General features: G+C 37.8%; 1 protein-coding gene across 7 annotated transcripts in view; it reads right to left on the bottom strand.

The window, feature by feature from the left end:
• Positions 1 to 23,353, bottom strand: part of MCTP1 (multiple C2 and transmembrane domain containing 1) — a 725,942-nt gene that overhangs the window by 255,123 nt on the left and 447,466 nt on the right. For all 7 annotated transcript variants that reach the window (XM_072606122.1, XM_072606125.1, XM_072606124.1 and 4 more), the window contains 2 exons: positions 19,524 to 19,694; positions 13,995 to 14,125 (listed from right to left, as the gene is read on the bottom strand). In XM_072606122.1, coding sequence (XP_072462223.1) covers positions 13,995 to 14,125; positions 19,524 to 19,694 — 302 coding nt within the window. The remainder of the gene's footprint in view (positions 1 to 13,994; positions 14,126 to 19,523; positions 19,695 to 23,353) is intronic.

Below are 23,353 nucleotides of genomic sequence, written 5' to 3'. Positions count from 1 at the left end.
AAAGAGTTTAACAACAAAGGGCAAAAGACAAATGGGATGATACTGGGGATGAAAGGATCATGTGAAGTTCTTTTCAGGATGGAGGAGAAAAACATATTAATAGACAGTAGGAAAAGAGCAGTTGACAGGGAAAAAATGAAGAAAAGTGATAGGGTGGGAATGAAAGAACAGTCAATCTATTGGAGAAACTGGGAGGTAATGGGATTACTTGGGCAGGTAGAGGGGTTAGCTGTGATAAAGAGTAAGGACATCTCTTCCTATAAGTCTAGGAGGAGACAGTGGTGAGGGATATCTGAGGGATATAAAATGAGGAAGATGGGAGAAAAAGGATCTCAAGGCAAATGGCCTCAATTTTTTCTTGCAAAGTATGAGGCAAATTCCTCAGCTCAGAACCTATCCCCAACACAGATGAGCAACCAAGGCCCTGCGGCCCTGGTTCAGCAAGCCAGCAGCACAACAGACTAGCTGGGAGGTCTCCAGCCCTAGCACAGCATGTGAGCCACTAGGCCTGGAGGCCCATGTATAACAAGTCAGTGACCAGGACCCTGGTTCATGGGGCAAGAAGACTGGGAATAGGGCTCTTTGTGCCCTAGGAACAGAGTTCAACTTTAAAGTAATAAAATAGTCTGGAAAATGAGCAAAACAAAAAAATCCCTGACCACAGAAAGCTCTATAGGGTAGAGCAAAAACACAAACTCAAAAAGAACAACAATGTCAAAATATCTATTTGTGAAGCTTCAAAGAGAAATATGAATTGATCTCAAGCACAAAAATTCATCCTGAAAGAGCTGAAATCAAATAAGAGAGGTAGAAGAAAAATGGAAAAAGAAATGAAAGCATGCTTCTCCTCATTGGCTTTTTGAACCTCTTTTGCCAATTGAGTTAGGCTAGTTTTCAAGGTGCTAATTTCTTCAACATTTTTTGGGTTCTCCTTTAGCAGGGAGCTGATCTGCTTTTCATGCTTTTCTTTCCTCTCTCTCATTTCTCTTCCCAGTTTTTCCTCCACCTCTCTAACTTGATTTTCAAAATCCTTTTTGAGCTCTTCCATGGCCTGAGCCCATTGGGTGGGCTGGGACACAGAAGCCTTGATTTCTGTGCCTTTGCCTGATGGTAAGCATTGTTCTTCCTCATCAGAAAGGAAGGGAGGAAATGCCTGTTCTCCAAGAAAGTAGCCTTCAATAGTCTTATTTCTTTTCCCTTTTCTGGGCATTTTTCCAGCCAGTGACTTGACCTCTGAATATTCTCCTCACACCCACCCCGCCTCCTGGTCCTCCCAGCCAGTGTTTGGGGTCTGAGATTCAAATGCTGCTTCCCGCCTTAGGGCTTTTGGCGGGGGCAGGGCGGCTATTCAGCGTGAGAATTAAGTTCAGGTGGTCAGGTCGGGGCAGGGCCGCCTCTCAGGCTCAGTTCCCTCAGGGGGTTTATGCACAGAACTTCCACAATGGATCCAGGCTCCCGCCCACTTGGGGAGCCCCGGTCTGCAGCCGCCTCTCAGCCTCCACCTCCCGGGGGGGGGGCCCGAACCACAGGGGGCAGCCCACTCCCCCCCCCCCCCGCCAAAGAGACCCCCCCACCGACCCCCGCCACCCGTGGGCGGAGGAACCCGTGCGGCCGGTGGAGATCCCGTCCCCGAAGCCCGCCTGGGTCTGCCCCTCCCGGTGCCGCGGCTGCAGCAGGTCTGGGCCGGGCTGGGCTCCGTGCCTGCAGCACGACAGACCCCGCTGAGAGAGGCCTGCAGGTCCCTCAGTGGGTGGAGGGACCCGCGCGGCCGCCGGAGATCCCGTTCCCGAAGCCCGCCCAGACCCCCCCCTCTCGGAGGCGCGGCTGCTGCAGGGCCGCCCCCAGCTCCCAGTCCGGGCACCCAGTCCGCAGCGCGAAGGACCCCCCGCGAGAGGCCCGCAGGTCCCTCCGGAACAGAAATCTCCCCTGCCCCAACACTCCGCGGCCTCTGGGTGCAGAACTCGCTGTGAGTTACTCCCCTGTAGCCGTTTTGTGGGTTGTGGGTTCAGAGCTATGTGTATGTGCGTCTTTCTACTCCGCCATCTTGGCTCCGCCACCCCTGTAAGTTTTTCTCATAGTAAATTCTTTCCTACACCCTTTTTGCTTTTTCCTGCTATTCTATTTTTCTCATCTCTTGCTATTTTAAAAATTATAAAGGGAGTTGAATTTAGTTGCAATTTTTCACTCAGTCATCTTGCTGAAGTTCTCCTTTTTTTCTCTTTAGCTGTTTTTACCCTCACTTCCCTTTTTATTTGATACCTTTATAGCTGTTTTGTTTTGCTGAGATGGAGGCGGGATTAAACCAATCTTCTCATTAGGACTTCAGGCTGCACTAAGCTTACAATGACACAGGTTCAGATAGGCCCCTCTTTTTACATTAGAAACTAGTATTGCCATTGACTTCCATGTCTCATCAGTTTGAAATAGGATCAAGTGTTTGCTAGCTTTGAAAGTTTCCAAATTCCTTTAGCCTTCTCATTGTGGATATTCATTATAATAGTTAAAGTTCTATAGACAATGGTGATAGTCTGTTTCAATGTTCCTACCCTTTTGCCAATTTTCAATGCCAATATACCTTATATTTATATATACATATCCATGCATACACATATCCATATCCATATATATACATATACATACATATGTCAAGTTAGCTATTGCAACTGAATTACATATCATTGTTTCATCTTTTTTTCCTTTCTTCCAGTCATTGATATGGCTGCTGACCTTTATTTTAAAAAGTTGATGATCTAACAACTGATACCAAAATGACTTCCACCATTGCAGTTGGTCATTTCCTATTGCTGTAGAGTTGATTTCTCTTGTTATGATGCTAGTTGGTATTCTCCATATCATGTGATATTTTAATCTTTAAATTAAGCAAATACTCAATTATTATAAGTATGATACTTTTGCAAAGTCTGTGAACCTTTGGACTGTTTTTTTTTACTCTGAACCATAATTTCCAACTTTTTTTGTCCTCAGTGCTCAACTCAGTATTAAATTACTCAATATTTATAGGTTATTTACATATATTTTGACTTAATATGGAAGATCTTTTAAGTTCTTTGTCAGAATTATATATTTAAATATATGGAATATGAACAGCAAACAAATATTAATTAATATTCACTTTGCATTTATTTACATGTATCTTTTCCCAAAAGCACTCTGGGCTCTCATATTCTTTTTCTCCTTCTTACTCTAGTAATTCTAATGAATGTTTTTCTGGTAACATCATCTCTGTGATACAATGGAAGTGTTTTTTTTAAATGTGTGTGTGTGCTATATGACCCTTTGGGTTTTAAGAAATAAATGAGTACAGTTTAGATTTTTCTTATTAGATCGATATAATTTTTTCCCCTTTCAGTATTCTAATTCTCAAGGTAACTCAAGGCTAACAATGATCAAGTGGAAGCATTTCCCTTTGTTCATGTATAGTTTTCATTATAATTCCACTCAAATGAGTCATTATGCTATGGAGACAACTCTGGCTCTTTGAAAGCTATTTGGCAAAACTCTAATCAAGTTGGGAAAACTGAGTCTCTCTGACCCTATGAGAAGTGGCATAACTGTTACTTAGGATCAACCCAGCTAATTTTGCAGAGACTAAAGCATTAGAATCACACAATCACGTCAGTGTTCCAAGGCACCTCCAGAGTCATCTAACCAACTTGTGCTGGAACAAGAAGATTGGCTATGTAATACCTGATGAGTGGTCATCTGATCTTTCCCCCCAAACCTTCAATAAGGGGGAACTCATCATGTTCCAGGGCAGCCTATTTCATTTTGTGATAGTGTTAATTGCTAGGAAGTTGAGTCTAAATCTGTTTCTCTACAAATTTTTTATAGTCTCTATTTCTTGTTCAGATCTCTGAGACCAGTCAGAATAAGCCCAATTTCTCTTCACATCATAGTCCTTAATTTATTCAAAGGTACCTATTACTATCTCACCTTCAGCCCCCTTAACATCTCCATTTCTTCAGGGTAAATATTCTTAGTGACTTCAACTCATCTTTATATTCATTAGCTTGAGGACCTGTACCCTCCTAGTTGCCCGACCTTTGGACACTCTACTATATGAGTCACTAAGGGATCATTTTGGGGGGTGTACAGCAACTCATGAAAATTATCTACTTTGGAGTGGAGGCATGCCCAGCTGCATTGGTGGATGTAGTAGACACAACAACAACAACAACAAAGAAACCTTGAACTACTGAGGTAAATCTATTCGCAAATAATGTATCACATTTATGATATATTTTATATGATATATATTTTGTCATATATGATTATATATATAAATTATATGATATATAATTTACTAGGCAATAAATTTAAAGAATACTCTAAGCTACTAATACAAAATTTGCTAAATTTCACGATCAAGCTTTCAAAATATCACAAGATGTAACAAAATGATAAATGCTGCTATTTCTCCAGCTGTTGTCTGATGTTTTCATTATTCATTTGACTCCGGGGAAATACTTATATTTCAGCATAATTCTGCAAAGTTGTTAAATTCCCCATTCAATGACTATAAAGGTAAACTGCTGTAACTGCCCAACTTCTTGCACAAAATATGTTCATGAAGGGAAACTGGCCCATCCCATAAGAGATATCCACTGCCAGCATAAAGTTTTGGAGAATATCTCCTGAAGATATACGTAAAGTAAAACAAACTAACAAAAGGAAAAGACGGATTGAAGCCGTTAATAGATGTGGTTCATGTTCAGCTCAACCCAAAGCATGGCAAGAAGAGTCAGTGGCAGGATTTCATTCTTCATTTAAATAATATTCAGTTTCTTTTAATGAAATGTTTTATTTAACCCTTGCTTAGAAAAGAAGTGGAGAAATATAAATATTTCATAATAAAAAAATCACCCTCCAGTTTAAGATTTCCTGACTAGTATATGCCATTGTGCCTTTAGATGAATAATGCAGCGTTGTCTGGCTCATTCTACTCTTATTTATGTTGGGTGTAAAAAAAATCTTTGTAGTGTTGGTGCAGCAAATAAAAAAATGTCTACAGTTAGGACTCAGCAGGTATCAAACCCTCAAATTAATTTGGTCACTTCTAATATATTTACCTTTGGTTTTGAAATGTTAATGAAGTTAAAGAAATACGTTTTAAGATCTTTGCTTGCCATAGTGCTTATATGTAGACATATACACACTCATATAGTTTAAAGACATTGTTCCTCACCCACAACTTGCCAATTTGGAGTACATTTTCCTTACAACTCTGATAAACCATATATCATTAATGAAAAGATAGCTGCAACTATTCAGGTTTGCATTTTCAATCCTTGATTATAACGGGCAGTGCCAACTCATGGTCACTGATAACAATGAGACAGATGGTGTTAAGGGTAATCCAGCACCCTAAAAAATATGCTCCTAAATCAATGACATTTTAAAAATAAACAAGAATTTTTTGCACTAATAAATAATGCTATAAATCTCACTGTACTGGATTGCAAACAACTCCCGCTGAATAAAATCACATGACATGGGATTTACTTATCCTGTATGTTCATAAAAACAACTTGTTCTGTGACAGCCCTCATTCTTGGCAATTTACTACAGCTGTCTGCAGCCAATTTGTTCACATTATGGCTATGCATAAAGGTGTAACAATCATGGGGATTTATTAGCTGATTATCATAAAGGTGGCAGTCAACTCTCCTTCCAAAATGCAGGCAAAATAAGTGAAATAATTATATGGGGATTAAAATAATATGGCTCTCCCTTAGAATTTGTAACTTAGTAATAGTTAATTGTTGTTTAAGTTTACTATGTGGTATACATCACTTGAGTCAATTTACAGGTAGCACTATGCTTAGTGAATGCTTGTTGGCCACACAAAGTACTTGTTGGATACTCTAAGGATTCACCCACATTGGCTTTGTCTTAAATAAACTCTAATCAGGGTGATGTGCACCTAAGTATCTGGTGAGTCAAATGACCTTTATTCAAAACGTTCACAGGTACAGTTTCAGACAGGCAAGTAACTAAGCAATGCCATTTATTAATTTCTGGGAACCATTTTTAAATTCCTTCATGTTTTTACACATACCAAAAAACTTTCTTAATCCTTGGCAGGACCCAAACCTGGTACTTAGCGTAGGGTGGGGCTCAATTTCTGTCCATGACAGGGTCTTAATAAATATTTACGTGTTGTTTCACTGGTTACTCTGATCTTTTGTGTCTGAACAAATTTTTATTTTTGTTTCATGCAGCTGCCATTTTAAAAGCCATTATAGCAGAAAAAGGTCATATTCATTTGAACTGAGTCAAATTCTAAGCTGTACAAACATATACAGAATTATTTTTTACTTCTTTACTCAACACGATTGCTGTCTTGTTTGTTTTTCCCACATATATGCGCCATTTTATTCTTGGATTGTTCTATATTGTTTCTCACTTGGATCACTTTTTTCCCCCAAAACTCTTATCTACTCTGTTAAGTAGTAGAAGTAATAATTTCTGTGCCCTATGAACAAAGTTGGAAATGTAACAGGAGGAAAAGTGCTACGAAGTCTCATTCATTAGCTCAGGTGAGTTGGAAAGGTATCTGGTTCCCTCACTTTGGACAGGTGTCTACATGGCTTATGGCATCCTCATTACATCATTACAGCATAATAAATGTCTTTTATTTTCTGTTGTTCGGTAAACATTTTTTAAAATTTCACACTGATATACTGGAGATTTCTAGATAGGGGCACAGACTTGTAGATGAAATTAAAGTTATAGGTTTTGGAGTCAAAATTCTTTTCTACAGAAGAGAGAATTGAGGCCCTGGAACTTGTCCAAGGTCATACAGGAAGTAAATATCAGAGCACATCCCATGTGTTTTCTGCTAGATCTCACTGTGTTGCCCATGGCTTCATCCTAAGCATTGTAGGTTGTGGAACAGGAATGGAGCTCCTGTTGTACATTTCCCATTCCAACCTCCTTGCCATTTATTCCTACATTCATTCATAAAGCATTTATTTAAGAGTTTCCACGTACAAGTCACATAAGTGATCATGACAAAGATGAAAAAAATATTCTGACTTCAAGGTGTTTACAGTCTTCTGGGAAGATACATGTCCACAGATACGTAAAAACAGGATACATACATAGTAAATACAATGTGATTTCTGGAGTGAGTGGGGGAATTAGGAGAGCCCTCTAGAAGGAGGTGAGCACTTAAGTTGGGCCTTGAAGTGACCTAGGGTCTCCAAAAGATAGAGATATGGGGAGAGAGGATTCAGGGCAACCTGTGAAAAGGGATGGATTTGGGAGATAACTATATGGGGAACAGTAAGTTGGTTAATTTGGTTGAGAACGCAGTATGCATAATATGTAATCAGCCTGTAAAGATAGGTTGTAAAGTCATTGAGAAGGGCTTTAAATGCTAAACATAGAAGTTTATATTTTATCCTCAAGGAAACAAGGAGCCAACAAAGCTCTTTAAACAGAGAAGTGACATGGTCGGACCTGTGTTTTAGGAATGCCAACTTGGTAACAGAGTGGAGGATTGATTGGAGAAGAGAGACTCAGGAATGCAGGAAAACAACTGCAGTAGCTTATATGAGAGGCAATTAGTGCCCAAAAGAGGGTGGTTGTTATATGAGGGGAGAGAAGAAGGCAAATGCAAGTGATGTTGAGGGGACAGAATGGATAACCTGGAAACTGACTGGACATGGGGGGATAGGGCATGAGAATGAAGAGTTGATTTAAGGTAAAATATTACACCTAGGTTAAAAAAAAATCATCATTAAATCAGGCAAACAGAGGTGAAGTTCAATAGCAGTTTGTCCTAAAAAGAGTTTTCCACCAGCTGGCTTGAGAGATTAACATTCAGGAAGGGACCCCCAATTATCTCTCAGAGGCACAGTAGATTCTGAGGTGAGTTGAAACATTACACCCAAACAAACTGAAGAATAATCAAGTATCTTAGAATGAAAGGCTCAGGGAAATCTCAAGGTTAGAAGGAATCAACTTCACATACCATTTAACCTAATCCCTTCCTGAAGTATAAATCCCCCCACAACATCTCTGGCTAGGGATTCCTCCAATGTCAGGTCACTCTCTCCTTCCTCAAAGCAGTTCATTCTTTTTTCTTTTAACATTTAAAAATTTTTGTTATTATTTATTTTTACATTCCTTAAAATTTTGGGGGGATTCTAAATTCTTTCCCTCCCTCAAGTTCTTCCCCAAGTCATTGAAGGGGCAAGCGATCTATCAATTAAACACGTGAGATAATGTAAAACACATTTCCATATTAGCCATATTGCAAAAAAGCAGGAAAAATCAAGTGAAAAAAATTATACTTCAATTCACCCTTGGAGTTTATCAGTTTTCTCTTTGTAGGTTAAATGGCATTTTCCATCATGAGTCCTTCAACATTGTCATGGAGCATTGTATTGGTAAGAGTAGCTAAATCTTTCAAAATTGATAATTGCTATTGCTGTATACAATGATCTCCTGGTTCTGCTTACTTCATTTGACATCAGTTCATTCAGGTCTTCTCAGGTTTTTCTGAAATCATCCCTCTTGTTATTTCTTATAGTGCAAGAGTATTCCATCACAATCATATATCACAACATTTTCAGCCATTCCCCAATTGATGCGCATCTCCTCATTTTCCAATTCTTTGTCATCAGAAAAGAAGCTAGTATCAATATTTTTTGTACACATAGGTCCTTTCCCATTTCTTCTGATCTCTTTAGGATAGACTTAGTAATGGTATTGCTGGATCAAAGGGTTTGCATGTTATACAGCCAACTGGGCGTAGTTCCAAATTGTTCTCTGGAATGATTGGACTAGTTCATAACTTCACCAGCCATGCATTAGTGTCCCAATTTTTATAGCATTTGTCATTTTCCTTTTCTGTCATATTAGTCAATCTGATAAGTGAAAGATGGTTCCTCAGGGTTGTTTTAATTTGCATTTTTCTAATTACTAGTGATTCAAAAAAATTTTTTGATGTGGCTATTGATAGCTTTGATTTCTCCTTCACTAAATTGTCATCATCCTTTGACATTTATCAACTGGGAAATAGCTCTTATTTTTAGAAATCTGGCTCAGTTTCATATATTTGAGAATTGACCCCTTTATCAAAGAAACTTGCTACAGCAAATTTTAATATTACTTCAAGGTCTATGGAGACAGTTTAGCAAACCGTAGTTTCCCTGATTGTCTCTTTTAATTAGGTTTATTTTTGCTTTTGGTTTGTTTGAGATCATGATTGTCTCCCCTACCTTTTTCACATCAGCTGAACCTAAGAGATTCTATTCCAGTCCCTTATTTTATTTATCTCTGCATGTGTCTTTCTGTTTCAAGTGTGTCTAATAAACAATAGCTTGTTGAATTTGTTTCTAATCTATTTTCTTATATGCTACTGTTTTATGGGTAAGCTTATATGATTCATATTCAGTTATGACTACTGTATATTTCTTTCCATCCCGTTTTCTTCTCTTTATCATTTTCTCTTTCTCTTTTTTTTTTTTACCATGCCCTTCCTAAAAAGTCTTTTTTGCTTCTGAGCATCCCTTGATCTGACCTTTTTCTCATCACCTTCTTTCCTTTATCTCCTTCCTCTCCTACTTCCCTGTTGGGTAAGACAGATTTCTACATCGAATTGTGTGTTTACTTACACATATATTCTCATATATGTGTGTATATGTATACATGTGTGATAAATATGTGGGTGTATATATACATGTATATACACACACATATATATATTTATTTCCTTCCCTCTTTGAACCAATTTTGACAAAAATGAGATTCCAGCACTGCCTGCTACCTCTAATTCCCCCCCCACTGTAAAAGACCTTCCTTGCATGCCCTTTTTATGTGAGATAATTTCCCCCAATCTTCCTCTACAAATGTAGAGGAATTCAGTTCTCTCAGTGAATCTCTCTTTCTCACTGCTTCATTTTTTTTGAGAACATCCTAACATAATTGATTTACATGCATGTCTTCTGTCTATGTAGACTCCTTCTAACTGCTAATGATAAAGTTCTGAGGAGGCACATGTATCATCTTTCCATATAAGTTTATAAACAGTTTAACCTTGAGTCCCTCATGATTTCTTTTCATGTATCCTTTTTACGCTTCTTCTGAGTCTTGTGTTTAAATGTCAGATTTTCTATTCAGTTCTGTTCTTTTCATCAGGAATGCTTGAAACCTCTATTCCATTAAATATCCACTTTTCCCCTGAAGGACTGAACTCAGTTTTGCTGAGTTGTGATCCAAGCTTCTTTGCCTTTCAGGATACCATATTCTAAGCCTTCTACAACTTTAAGGTAGAAGTTGCTAAATTTTGTGTGATCCTAACTGTGTCTCCATTAAATTTGAACAGTTTATTTGTGGCTGCTTGCAATATTTTTTCCTTGACCTGGGAGTGTTGAAATTTGTCTATAATATTCCTGTGAGTTTTTATTTTGGGATCTCTTTCAGAGTAGGTCTCTGAGGCTGGATCTGAACTTAGAAAGATGATTCTTCCTTTAACTCTTACAGGAATTTATATTGGGTGTATGTCCAGCTTGCAATTTTCTTTGACACTTTGCCTATAACTGTTGTACCACACTGTTGCCTCCTTCTGCATTTATGTCTTGAGCTTCCCTGCCACTATCATAGAATTTTATATCCAGGTTCCTTTTATTTTCATTATTATTTTTACTAATTTTTAAAGCTTATTTCTTGACTTTGAACTTTATGCTAATATTGGGCTCTGGTCAACTTGGGGTAAGGAGGCACTGTCCTAAGCTTTAGTCTTTTTTTTTTTTTTTTTTGTGCTGCTATTTCAGAGCTAGTTCTGGGGTCTTCAGGTTCTCAGTTCTTCCAAGGTGGTATGATCCAGGGAGAGGTGTGATCACTACTTTCTTAGTCTGTGCTCTGGTGTTTACCCAGAAAGTGTTCTTCCTCAGCAAGCAACTGTGCTCCTCTTGACACTGAAACTGTGACTCAGAACTGCACATGGGCAGTAGAATTTCCAAACACCACCCAGTTCTGTGCCTGATATCAACTCAAAGTCCCCTGTAATCTCTATCTGATCAGTTGTTTGAAACCCTTACTGTTTCTAGGCTGAGAATTCCCAAAATTGCTGTCAAAGCAATGGTTCTGCTGCTGTCTGTGCCCTATCTGGACCCCATCTTGGTGTCACAGACCCCTTCTGCCAACCTCTTAAGTTGATTTGGCTGGAAAAATGTCTTGACTTTTTGTTGATTCTGCCACTTCAGAATTCATTCTGAGGTGTTATTTTGAAGTTGTTTGGAGGGGAATGTTGGAATAATTTGGATGGGTTATTGTTCTTACTTTTCCATCTTGGCTCTGCCCCCAGCTTATTCTTTTTTCAAGTAGTTCTAGAACTGAACAGCTCTTGATATTACACTGAAATATTTTCTCTGAAATTACTACTATGACCTCGTAAGCTAGTAGGGAGTAGATACCAGGGAGAAGGAAATCCAACTAATGCTGCCTCTTAAACCCTGTAACTTTCCCTTTCCTAGCCCATTTTTAATGACGGTAAGCCTATAAGAATTCCTTATATCAGAGAGTTGTGAGAAAAGTGCTTTGCAAACCCAAAACATTCTATTAACCTGCTGTTATTATTCCCAGGAAGCCCACACTTCAGTTCACTGCTATCCCCTTCAGGTTTCAAGGTGCTATTCATGCTACTTGCTTTTAGAAGATTCTCTGTACACCACACGCACTACAAGCAGCAGACTCTAGGGATATCTTTCCTCCAGTAATTCCTCAGCATTAAGAACACAACCAACTCTTAAGATATTTAAAAGGGAGTTTAGGAGGAAGTGCAACAGCTAGGTGCTACAGAGAATAAAATGTTGGACTTGGACATAGGAAGACCTCTATTTGAATCCAGCCTCTGACACTTACTAGCTATGTAAACATGAAAGTCACTTAAATAGTTTCCTCATCGGTAAAATGGGGACAATAACATACTTATCTCCCAGGAGTGTTGTGTGGATCAAATACGATAATATAGGTGAAGTACTTTACAAACATTAACAAAATATGAAAAAGCTAGCTATTATTATTATTACCCTAAGGATAATACAATTGAAGGTATATATAACAACTGATGGAAAAGATAACAGTACTTAGTCTTATATGAAAAAGTCCTTAGAACGTTCACTTGCTCTCCTTGTTTTCCTCTTGTCTTTCTTTTCCTTAGTTTGGTTCTTAATATTAGCTTCATTCTAGCTCCAGTTGGATGTTATTCATTCATAGTCCTCTGAATCTGCTTTTCCAGTTCTCAAAATGGGACCTAGCCTGCAACTTTTCTCATGCATATTCCAATACAGGGATGTGCTGGAGCAATTCTGAACTGGAGCCAATTGTTAAATGTTCAGTCTGAGTATTTACACTTTGGAAAGAGACAAATGCTATAAATCAGGGCATGATATACTGTTTTGTTGATTAAGAAAGAGATGGAGAAAATGTTAACAATGCAGATTAAACTTACAAGTGTGTTGTATGTATATTCCCTACCCCTCTCAGTTGTTAAACATTTACCTGCATACCCCTTCTCCCATCACAGAGGTCTCAGGAACCATTTCCTCCCTGACCATGGTGGGAGAGCTTATTCTACACCCTCAGCCTTATCCAAGAGATCTGAATGCTCTGATCTGATGAGAAGCTGCTCAATTTCTCACAGAAGCAGATTCAATGCTTCATAAAGTCACTTTCATTAAGACCACCTTCTTACAGTTTTTGCCTTTATGCCCATGCTTCTTATAGCTGGCTTCTCCCAGAATAACTTGTTCATTAGATCTGAAGCTTGATCACTTGAGCTGACCCTCAAAGGAACTTAAAGATGTTAGGAAGTAGTCATAAGAAAAGAGTGGGAGTAACTGGTAGGGGGTAGCCTGTGAGAACACACAGAAATGGCACATGGACTGCTACATTTGACATACAATAAACAGGACAATTTGGCTGAATTTTGGGTGCAAGAACAGGAGTGATAAAAAATACATCTGGAGAGCTAGATTGGAATCAGATTATGGAGGGTTTAAGTTGGTAGGTGAAGAGCTTGCATTTTATCCTAAATGCATTTGGGAGTCATTGAAGATTCCTGAGTGAGGGAGTAGTGCAGTCTAACCCATATGTACCTTGGGAAAATTATTCTGACAGCTATGTAAAGGAAGAATTTAAGAGGGAAGAAACTAGAAACAGGTAGACTATTTAGGAAGCTAACACAATAGAAGATAAAATGTAATAAAGGCCTTAAGGTGGCAGCACATTTCTTAATCTCTTTGGTTTTCAGTTTCCTTGTCTGTTAAATTAGGGGGCTTGAACTAGATGATCTCTAAGGTCCTTTCCAGTTTTATGTCTCATGATCCTATGCAAACAGCTATTCAATATAAATTAAAATTTACATATTTACATATTACACAATTTATATACATTATATATTTATATAGATCTTTACTCCATTATTAAATTAATACATATTTTCTTAATTACCATTTTTCCTATACTGAAAATATGATGAGTCTCCACAATCCCATGAATCTTTAAAGAGATTCTAAAGATTCCATCCTTTGTTGTACCTTGCAAAAACAGCATTTTATGGTCATAACAAAAAGTTTTATAAAAAGTTTCCTATCTATGAAAAGGGATTAACAACTGTATTTTTCTAAAAAGTTCAAGAGTTCCTTATCCCTAGTTCCAATGCTACCAAACAAGAGAGCTCTGCTGGAGGAAAGAAACCACTTGCCTATGGATCCTTTTTACAGATATTTCCCATTTAGGATAGTTTTTGTCCATCAACTGGTCAAAACTGCCACCTACTGGTCAATACTGAGATCTGCCTTTCAGTCCTCTGCCATGTGAAATAAATGTGTCCTCTGGTAAAGTCCTACATTTCTTTCATAATGATAAGGCTTGGATACGAGAATTAAATTTAAAACAAAGACCATTTTTGAAAATCTACTTCCCTCCAAAGCGAAATAAAAAGACTGACTAGCACCAACCTGCCAATAAAATCATCCCTCTTCCCAGCATCTTTGTCCCATGCAGTAATATCAATAATTCCTCCTCGCTCTTCATAGAGATGAAAGTCAAACTGTTCCCTCCACTGAGGATTCAATGTTTTTGGCATAATCTAGAAAAAAAGGAACAAGAAAGTAATTATTGCTTTATAACTGAAGCTCCTCTTGCTTGTGACACAAAATTAAATTTTAGATACTACCAGGAAATCATATGAATTTGTCAGAGGTTTTATTAAAAAAAATCCCAGGAACCATGGATAATAGGGCACAATTACCATGCTTAGTGTTCCCACCAAAAAACAGACCCTGAACGATGGTTTGTCCTGAAAAACGAACCATGTTTCTCTTGAGGGGGGAATCTCACCGTCAGCCATCCTGAGTGTTGGACAGGAGACAAAGCTAGATAAAAATTGGAGAGTCAGACGGAAATATTCCTAACTTAGGAAAGGAAACGGGCTGAAAACCTCAATTAGACAATATGGGTGATTCTTTATAATAGCAGTCAATGAGAAGAATTATCATGGTGCAAAGAAGAGCATTAGAATTTCCAGAAATTTTTGTTTCTGTCTGCTGGCTACCCCTACAGTTTGGAGAACTGTGCTGAACCATACAGACACTAAACAGCTGCTATGATAACTTCATATTAAGTTTTGGTGTGGCACACAGGGGTACTGAGTTCCTTCTATTAGCAAAATGATCATTCTATAAGTGTTTATTAAAGTTACAAAGAAATAATTTTCTGCTAATTTTTGAGGTTTATTGCAATTGTAAAGTAACCTCATTCTAACACAGGGGCAGCTAGGTGGCACGGGGATAAAATGCCAGGCCTGGAGTTAGGTAGACTCATCGTCATGAGTTCAAATCTAGCCTTAGACACTTACTAGCTGTGTGACCCTGGGCAAGTCACTCAACCCTGTTTGCCTCAGTTTCCTCATGTGTAAAATGAGCTGGAGAAGGAAATGGCCAACCACTCCAGTATCTCTGCCAATAAAACCCCATATGGAGACATCAAGAGTTGGACATGACTGAAAAATGACGGAAGCACAAAAATTCTTTCACAATTGAAATGAAATCAAATCCACAAAAATCTATGGAATATATTTAAGGCACTAAAGTTAATAGGTATTATAGGCTACGGAGAAGAACTTAGTAGAAGAATCACGCATGCTGGAGACCATACAAGGAGGTTTATTTACTGAAGTACCAAAGGTACTTTATTCTGAGAAGGTCTCTCCACAGAAGTCTATATAAGAAAGCTCAAAAAAGTGTATTAAAATCAAGCTATTATGGAGTGGTAGAACATTGTCAGTTAAACCATCAAGTTAGTCAGTCAATGATGCGGAAGCACTTACTACTATGTGCCAGGAACCCATGATAGGTGCTGTGGAAACAAAGAAAGGCAAAAATATAGTCTGTAAAGGAGCTCACATTCTAATGAGAGAGACAACATGGAAACAACCACACACGCAGAAGAAATACTCCAAATTAATGGAGAGTAATTAATGAGAGTCCCCCTCAGAGGGACAGCATCAACAGAGGGCTGAAAGACGGAAAGGTCTTCTGTGGAAGAGGCTATTTGAACAGATTTGGGATAGAGGAGTAGGTCATGACTGAGTACACTGAGGAACTAGGAAGTGAGCTGTTTGAGAGAGTACCAACGTACCCACTGAACCTCCCCAGTGAGAGAGTACCAACGTGCCCGCTGAACCTCCCCAGTGAGAGAGTACCAACGTGCCCGCTGAACCTCCCCAGTGAGAGAGTACCAACGTGCCCGCTGAACCTCCCCAGTGAGAGAGTACCAACGTGCCCGCTGAACCTCCCTCCCCAGTGAGAGAGTACCAACGTGCCCGCTGAACCTCCCCAGTGAGAGAGTACCAACGTGCCCGCTGAACCTCCCCAGTGAGAGAGTACCAACGTGCCCGCTGAACCTCCCCAGTGAGAGAGTACCAACGTGCCCGCTGAACCTCCCCAGTGAGAGAGTACCAACGTGCCCGCTGAACCTCCCCAGTGAGAGAGTACCAACGTGCCCGCTGAACCTCCCCAGTGAGAGAGTACCAACGTGCCCGCTGAACCTCCCCAGTGAGAGAGTACCAACGTGCCCGCTGAACCTCCCCAGTGAGAGAGTACCAACGTGCCCGCTGAACCTTCCCAGTGAGAGAGTACCAACGTGCCCGCTGAACCTTCCCAGTGAGAGAGTACCAACGTGCCCGCTGAACCTCCCCAGTGAGAGAGTACCAACGTGCCCGCTGAACCTCCCTCCCCAGTGAGAGAGTACCAACGTGCCCACTGAACCTCCCCAGTACAAGGGCACAAGTTTGATTTTTGCTATGCTATCCTGAATTTTATTTGTGACATTGAATTTTGTCTCAAAAATTCAGAAGTCTAGGTAAAAGTTACTGAAATTCTCAAGAATATTAATATTTAGTTCCTATCAGTTGAACAAATATTTACTATCAGATAACTTCCCATTTCTCTATATTTCCATATTCTATTAGGTTTAATTTTTTTTTATGTTTCACATTTGGAGGCATGAAATCTGAAAGGTATGAGGCTGTAAGGTACAAAAAGAAGAACAAGGTTGTTTTCAAATACTGGAAATCCAGAAGACTGATTCTTAAATAATTTTAAAAGTCATTCCTCTCTAATCACCACGGAGAAGTACATGTATGTATACAATGGTTTTACATACATACATACATACATTAAATACATACACATTTGTGTCTAATGGTAGCTAGGGCTGGGGGGGGAAGGAAGAAAAAATGGAAAAAAAAGAAAAAAATAAATTAACATGATGACTGTTATATGTTTAAAGGGAGCAGCATGTTTTACATAATAGATTTGCAGTTTAATGTGAAATAATCTTTTAAAAAATAATACTATGTCATGCAAATGCTTGTTTTATTCCATAAATAAAAAATAAAATAAATATTTTTTAAAATTAGCATACAATGCCAAATCAGTGAGAGCTGCTTTTAAAATGAAACTTGTGCATTTTAAATTCTTGAATAAGGGAGAGGTATTTTTTTTTTTTTATAAAGGAATGATGGCCATAGTGGAGAGGAAAAGGAGAAAAACTCATTTATGCTAGATGAGAAAAAGAGAAGAGTTGAGAAGATTTATTTGTGAAAAGGCAAGGAGAAGACAGAAGAGGGTAAGAAAAGAGAAGGTCAAATAACTTGATATCCTAACTGAAATCTGAAAAAAAAAGAAGGGACAGAAGAATCCATTCCATGTTTCATAATAAAGATACGACTAATTAAGAATTTTAAAAAAACCGTCACTCTCACAGTACCCATCTTTACATTGTTATTCAATAAATGTATATATTTCAAATGAATGCTGCATTTCTCACATAGGTTATACAGAGGAGAAGTAGTATGAAATAATGCGAAGAAAACCAAATTTCAAGTCAAAAGGCCTGGATTTTCCTTCTGGCTCTGATACTTACCATGCAGCCACAGGCAAATGACTTTCTCTTTCTGGGCCTCAATTCTTTATCTGTCAAAAGGCAGGATTCTACCAGATGATCTATGAGATCTTTTAGAGACTTAAGTCTATAACTCTACGATTTCGGGTTTTTAGTTTTCATCCTTAGAAACTTCAGGTTAACTGATACAAGGCCTTCAGTTGCATCAGCCAACAGAATAATCTAGGTGGATTTCTTTCCTTTGCGCAGAGAGGCACAAGGTTATCTTCCACCTTAGCATTAGAACAAAAATCTTTAGGAGTAGAGAAGTTAAAAAAGGCAAACTACAGTATAATTATGGAACCAAATGAACCATAATTTAAAAGCTCATAACCGAAATTTAATTAGTCAAAGCATGAGAGAGAAAGAACAAAGACAAGCGCTCAGTGCTAGATTTCATATTTCAGGCCCTAAGATTCGAAGTGTAATACAGGTTTAAACCTCATAGAGCAGCAGAGATATTAAAGTAAGCCATAACTTTACTCAGAAAACCACAAATCAATATTATCCATGTTGTGTTTTATTTTTATTCATTTTGTTAAAATTTCCCAATTATGTTTTAATATGGCTCAGTCCCCATTCAGAGTCTTCCTGGGCCTTGAGTTTGACACCTCAATTAAGGAGCAAAGAAATGGAAAGTTACATGGCAAAGTAAAAGATAAAAAGCAATTAACGTCACTGGCATATATTTGTGTAATTCTCTCCAACACATCATTGAACACTTGCTGGGAGACAAATATGGGTGCGTAATGCAGTTATTCAAATATCCCCCAAGTGCATTAAATTAAAACAAGTTCATTGTCATCAAATTCAACTCAGATGAACAAAAATAGGGGTGTGGGCAAATATGAATTTTTAATATAAAAATAAGACATGTCTCTCTCTTCTATAAGCTCCAATAGTATTTTTTATCTGTATCACTGCTGGGGACAGTAAAAAGGACATTAGACTTATAGTCTGAAAAACTGGATTTGAATCTCAATTTCACTATTTCTTAGCAAAATTATATGAACATGACATCTGACCCCCCGTTTCCTTATTTTGGATATAAGTAAAACAATCATATACACCACATACCACACAAGTTTGTTGTAAGAAAAGTGTTTCGTAAAGTACAAAAGAAAAGATGAGCTAATATTGCCTTCTATTATTGTCTTTTAATGTTTTTATGCCTCATTTTCCCCAACTAGCCTTTTTGGGGGCAGGAACTATGTTTTACAGAGTGGTGATCCAGGTCAACCATAGTGAACAACATATAGTAGTCAGTGCTCAACAAACATCCATTTGATAGATAAAATGGATAAAATGTCTTAAATTTCTAATTATAGTTCATTTAACCACTGAAGAAACATCACTATGAAACCCAAGCATAGCTGAACATTTTGCAGAGGCATTCATAAAAACAATTGATATGTATAATGGCGCCACAAGGAACGAATTTCAGTCATGGTAGTAGGTGGTCAGTTGCCTGAGATGGATGTGATAGATTACCCCAAATCATTAGTTAGTATCAGCAGCAAAAAGCAGAGTATTAAACAAGATCGTAAATAAACGGAGAGTTTTGTTTTTAGGGGGTGAGGTAGGTGGAAGATGGGGTTGTGATTACATCAGTGAAAGGAACTCTCAGTACAGAAACTTTCCCCCCACACTGATGCAGGTCAGCAACTTGACTACCACAGTGAGATGGTAAAAATTGAAATGACTCGCCCAGTAGCATACAGCCTGTATATGTCAGAGGTTTGTCTCGCCACATGTCTTATCAGAGGCAAGACCGTAAGGAAAATTTGCTTCTCTATTCACTTCATAAGATGCCTCTCAGTTCAGATATAATGCACATCACATTGTGTCCTTGAAACTTTGCAATTACATAAAGTAAAAGTCCTCGAAAACACAGCATGCATCAGTTCTCACTTCTGGTAGAACCCCTATGAAAGGGTTCTGTTGCATTTATCAAAAAGTAGTTTCTTCAGTTTTAAAAGTATAGTCATTAATGGAACCAAACTTTACAAACACTGAGCAGAAACACTATAAAGGCAAAGTACCTTGCTCTTGTACTTCTGATGACCAAGTCGGAATTTCACATAGGGATCACTAAATCCATTTGAATCCATGGCCTTGAGGTCTCGCCCCTCTATCAAAGTGATGCTGACAATTCCTCTCCATAGGTGGGATTTTCTGTGCAGGTCTGAGAGACGTAAACTTTGGGTCTGAAACTTTGGGTAAAGAAGATAGTTTTTTTTTAAAAAATAAAAATATTTATTTGATACTTAAGTTTTTTTATTCTGCTACTCAAAAAGAGAGAATCAAATTTTACAACCTGTTTGAAGATTTTAAAATATGCATCGTACATGTTAAAGATAACCTTGTGGCAGTTTTCAAGATGTTTTCAAAGAGTTTAGTGAATGAAAAGTCATCAAAATGCACATTGATCCTGTAACACAGTCAAAAGTCTGAACTATTCAAATCCCAATGATTTGTAGGAACTTCAAGAAGATCCGGAATTTCTGCAAATGCCGATGAATAATAAGTACCTCCTGCAAATAATTTATGAAAGCAATTTATGATACTTAGTACAGCCAAATCATGGCAATTTGTAGCTTACCGACTTTCGCTTTAGATGATCTATTTTCTTTCAAGTTCTGGCTTTATTGTTACAATTCATTCTTCTCTGTAGGATTACTGAATAAGATTCTGGAAGCAAAATACCACTAGGGCCTCTCTCTTGGCACACAGAAAGATCCACTGAGATTCTATCCGTCGAAGAAGATGGTGTTCAAAAGGCTTAGAGTTGTAGTTTACTGTTGACCATGATAGAATTACATTGGCATTTAAACCTGAAGCCTGCTTTCCCAGAGGGGAGAAAAGTTATACTTTAAAAACTATAAATGCATGCCCTATGAGATGAATGTATGTTCCTGATTTTATTTCTTCTTTAGACATTTGAATACTTTTTCTTTATTGAATTTCATCAGTTATACTCATTTCTAAATTACAATATTAAACTTGAATGAAATCAGAACCGCACAGAAGGTAGTAATGCTATCTATATCAGTATTACAGGTAGTCTAATAGGAGATTTACTTGGTATACAAAATGAACTAAGAATTCAGTCTATAATCTTGACACTGCTTACTCTGGCTTTCATGCAAAATAATTTTTGACTAGATTTTATCAGTGTAAGAAGCTCCCAGTTAAGCGTTCCCCTAACAACGCCAGCTTGTACCTTCTCTGCAATTTATTGTCTTACTGGAGTTGTCTGTACATGTTACCAAAGTGACTGTTTCTTTTTATGATCCCATTCACAGTTCTCATTGTTTGCGTTCATTTCAAAAGGAATTCAAAGACTCATCTCAAATTCTAAGTGTTCCTGAATTGTTGTTTAACCTGCATTTTACCTTATTTCTTTTGCCTTAATTGCATAATCATGGTCTGCTTCATGTAACTCCATCATCTTGGAACCCAGTTTCTTTCACCTGACAGTAATTTAGCTAATATCTCTGGAAAATGAAGTTTCCCACACAATTGAAGCTTATTCCTTTGGGGGTCAAAATTAAATTATCTATCTATCTATCTATCTGTCTATCATCTATCTATCTATCTATCTATCTATCTATCTATCTATCTATCTATCTATCTATCTGTCTATCTACCTATCATCTATCATCTCTTCTTTGTATCCCCAATGCTTAACACAGTGATCAGCACATGATAAATATTCAGTAAACATTCTATCTAACTTTCTATCCATTTCTGATAGAAATATTTCTTTATAAAAAGTAAGTTTGACTTTCTTGTTCTTGAGTTTCTTACTGGAACACTAGGAATACTAGACTTTTTCCCCTGGGGTGTCAGTATGAGTAAATGACTGGAGAAAGTCATTTCGTTTGCTGGGATCTCTGGTTTTTCTTCTGGGAACTGAACAGACTTGATTAGATAAGCTTTAGGTTTTCTTCCAATGCTGAAATTCTTTGATTTTAGGATCCATGAGGCCACTATGTGGTAACAGAATTTTATATCTGCTTTTTAGTTTTTTCTTTTTACTTCCTGTAATGTCAGATTGTTTCTTTCAGTGCTGTTGTCATAGTGCTTCTAATATCAATGCATTCTCCTTTTCCCTTCTGGTTTATTGTTTTTAATTTATTGTGGATAGGACACCTATGGAGTTAAGCTTAAGCATTTCACATTACACAAAAGTCAGCAGGGCTCTAAGTGAGGGTCCAAGGAGTAAAGTTCGTTAGGCTAGCACAGGGGCTTCGGAACAGCTTTGAAAAATGTTCATGTGCTCATGCCCATGCCAAGGTTATTCCTGCTTCTCTTCAGGTAACATTAATCCATTAGTATAAGTATCACTGTACCTTGAAATGACTCTTTCTACAAGATCCTCTCACAAAATTAATGTATGATATCTTTAAAAAATTATATGTATCTGTTTATATCTATAAATTTTGATCATTTTTGTTAGGTATACCTAATTGTTATGTCTCTGGAAGTTAGAGTAGCTATAAAGATACCATTAGGGTCCCTAAAGTTAATGTGTCGCCAATCAAGGATATATTTCCCCCCCAAAATCTTATGAAAGTAATAAATAAATATCAATTTTTGGAAGGCTATTCTTCTCACAGGGGGGCAAAGAACTTGACCTACAGATCAGAAAAGGCACATGAAATACTAAATGCTCATGGGGAAATAAAATGAACTTGATGGAGGTTGTAGTGTCACCATCAGTTGTTATGAAATGCTTTCCTACAACCTGGCAGGGACATTTCTAAAATGAGCTGGATAATGGAATAGATAAAGGGAACACTGGTGATGTGGATGGGGGAAAGTATGAAATTCAGTGTGGGGGAAATACTTCCCCACTGCAAAAAGTTCAGCAATGGAGGACTTCGAACTGTGGTGGCCTGGCTAAAAGATTTTTTAAAATGATAAAATAGTAATACAGAGAAATGTTACTCTATTAAAAAAAAAACACCTTTTCCCCTCCTCTCTTTTAAAAAAAAAAGAATTATGCCTTTCAACAGAGGCATTTATCAATGTAGCAGTTTTACTTTTGTTATAAAATGTTTGCAGTCATGACAACACATAGTCTAGGTGCTAGGAAGAACTAATGAGCCTGAAGCAAAGCTATTACGTAAAGGTAACGATGAATGGAATGTAGATTACAAACAACAGAGGAGTATATGACAACAGACAAGAAAGGTGAAGGATAAGAACACTTTGAATAACCAACCACCTGCATTCAAATTCTTGAACCTCTTTGGAAATTAACTTGAAAGTACTCAACCCATGTTACAACTTATTGGGTGTACATTTTACCTTCTCAGTGATTCTCTCTTTTCTGTTTAACTAAGGTTACCTAATGCAATATTATCCCATTAATCACTTTTATTGCTTATATTTGTCTTTTGTTTGTTTTTGTTTTTTGGGAGGCAATGGGGGTTAAGGGACTTGTCCAGGGTCACACAGCTAGTAAGTGTCTGAGATTTGAACTCAAGCCCTCCTGACTCCAGGGCCAGTACTCTACTCACTGTACCACCTAGCTGCCCCTAGCTTATATTTCTAAAAACAATATTATCCATTTTAAAGTATAGCTATTGGGACAATAGTTTGGCTTGTACATTTTGAACACCTTAAGAGAGAAACAGGATTCATCTGGCCAATGGAGAAATACTTTTTAAAAAAATTTTCTAAGTGGTAATTTGTTAAAAAAATCAAATACCTCAATTAACATAAAATATACATTTCTGCTCCTAGGTGAGGTATGCTGATTTAAATATTATCAATAAAAATTATTTGCTGAGTACCTACAGTGTGCCTACTAGAATATTAAGCAAATATAAGACATTATTCAATAAACAGGTCACAAATACCA

This window comes from Notamacropus eugenii, chromosome 4 (assembly GCF_028372415.1).
Source record: "Notamacropus eugenii isolate mMacEug1 chromosome 4, mMacEug1.pri_v2, whole genome shotgun sequence".
NCBI classification, from domain to species: Eukaryota; Metazoa; Chordata; class Mammalia; order Diprotodontia; family Macropodidae; genus Notamacropus; species Notamacropus eugenii.
The sequence above is the reverse complement of the archived record's forward strand: the minus strand, read 5'-3'. Positions and strand labels throughout refer to the sequence as shown.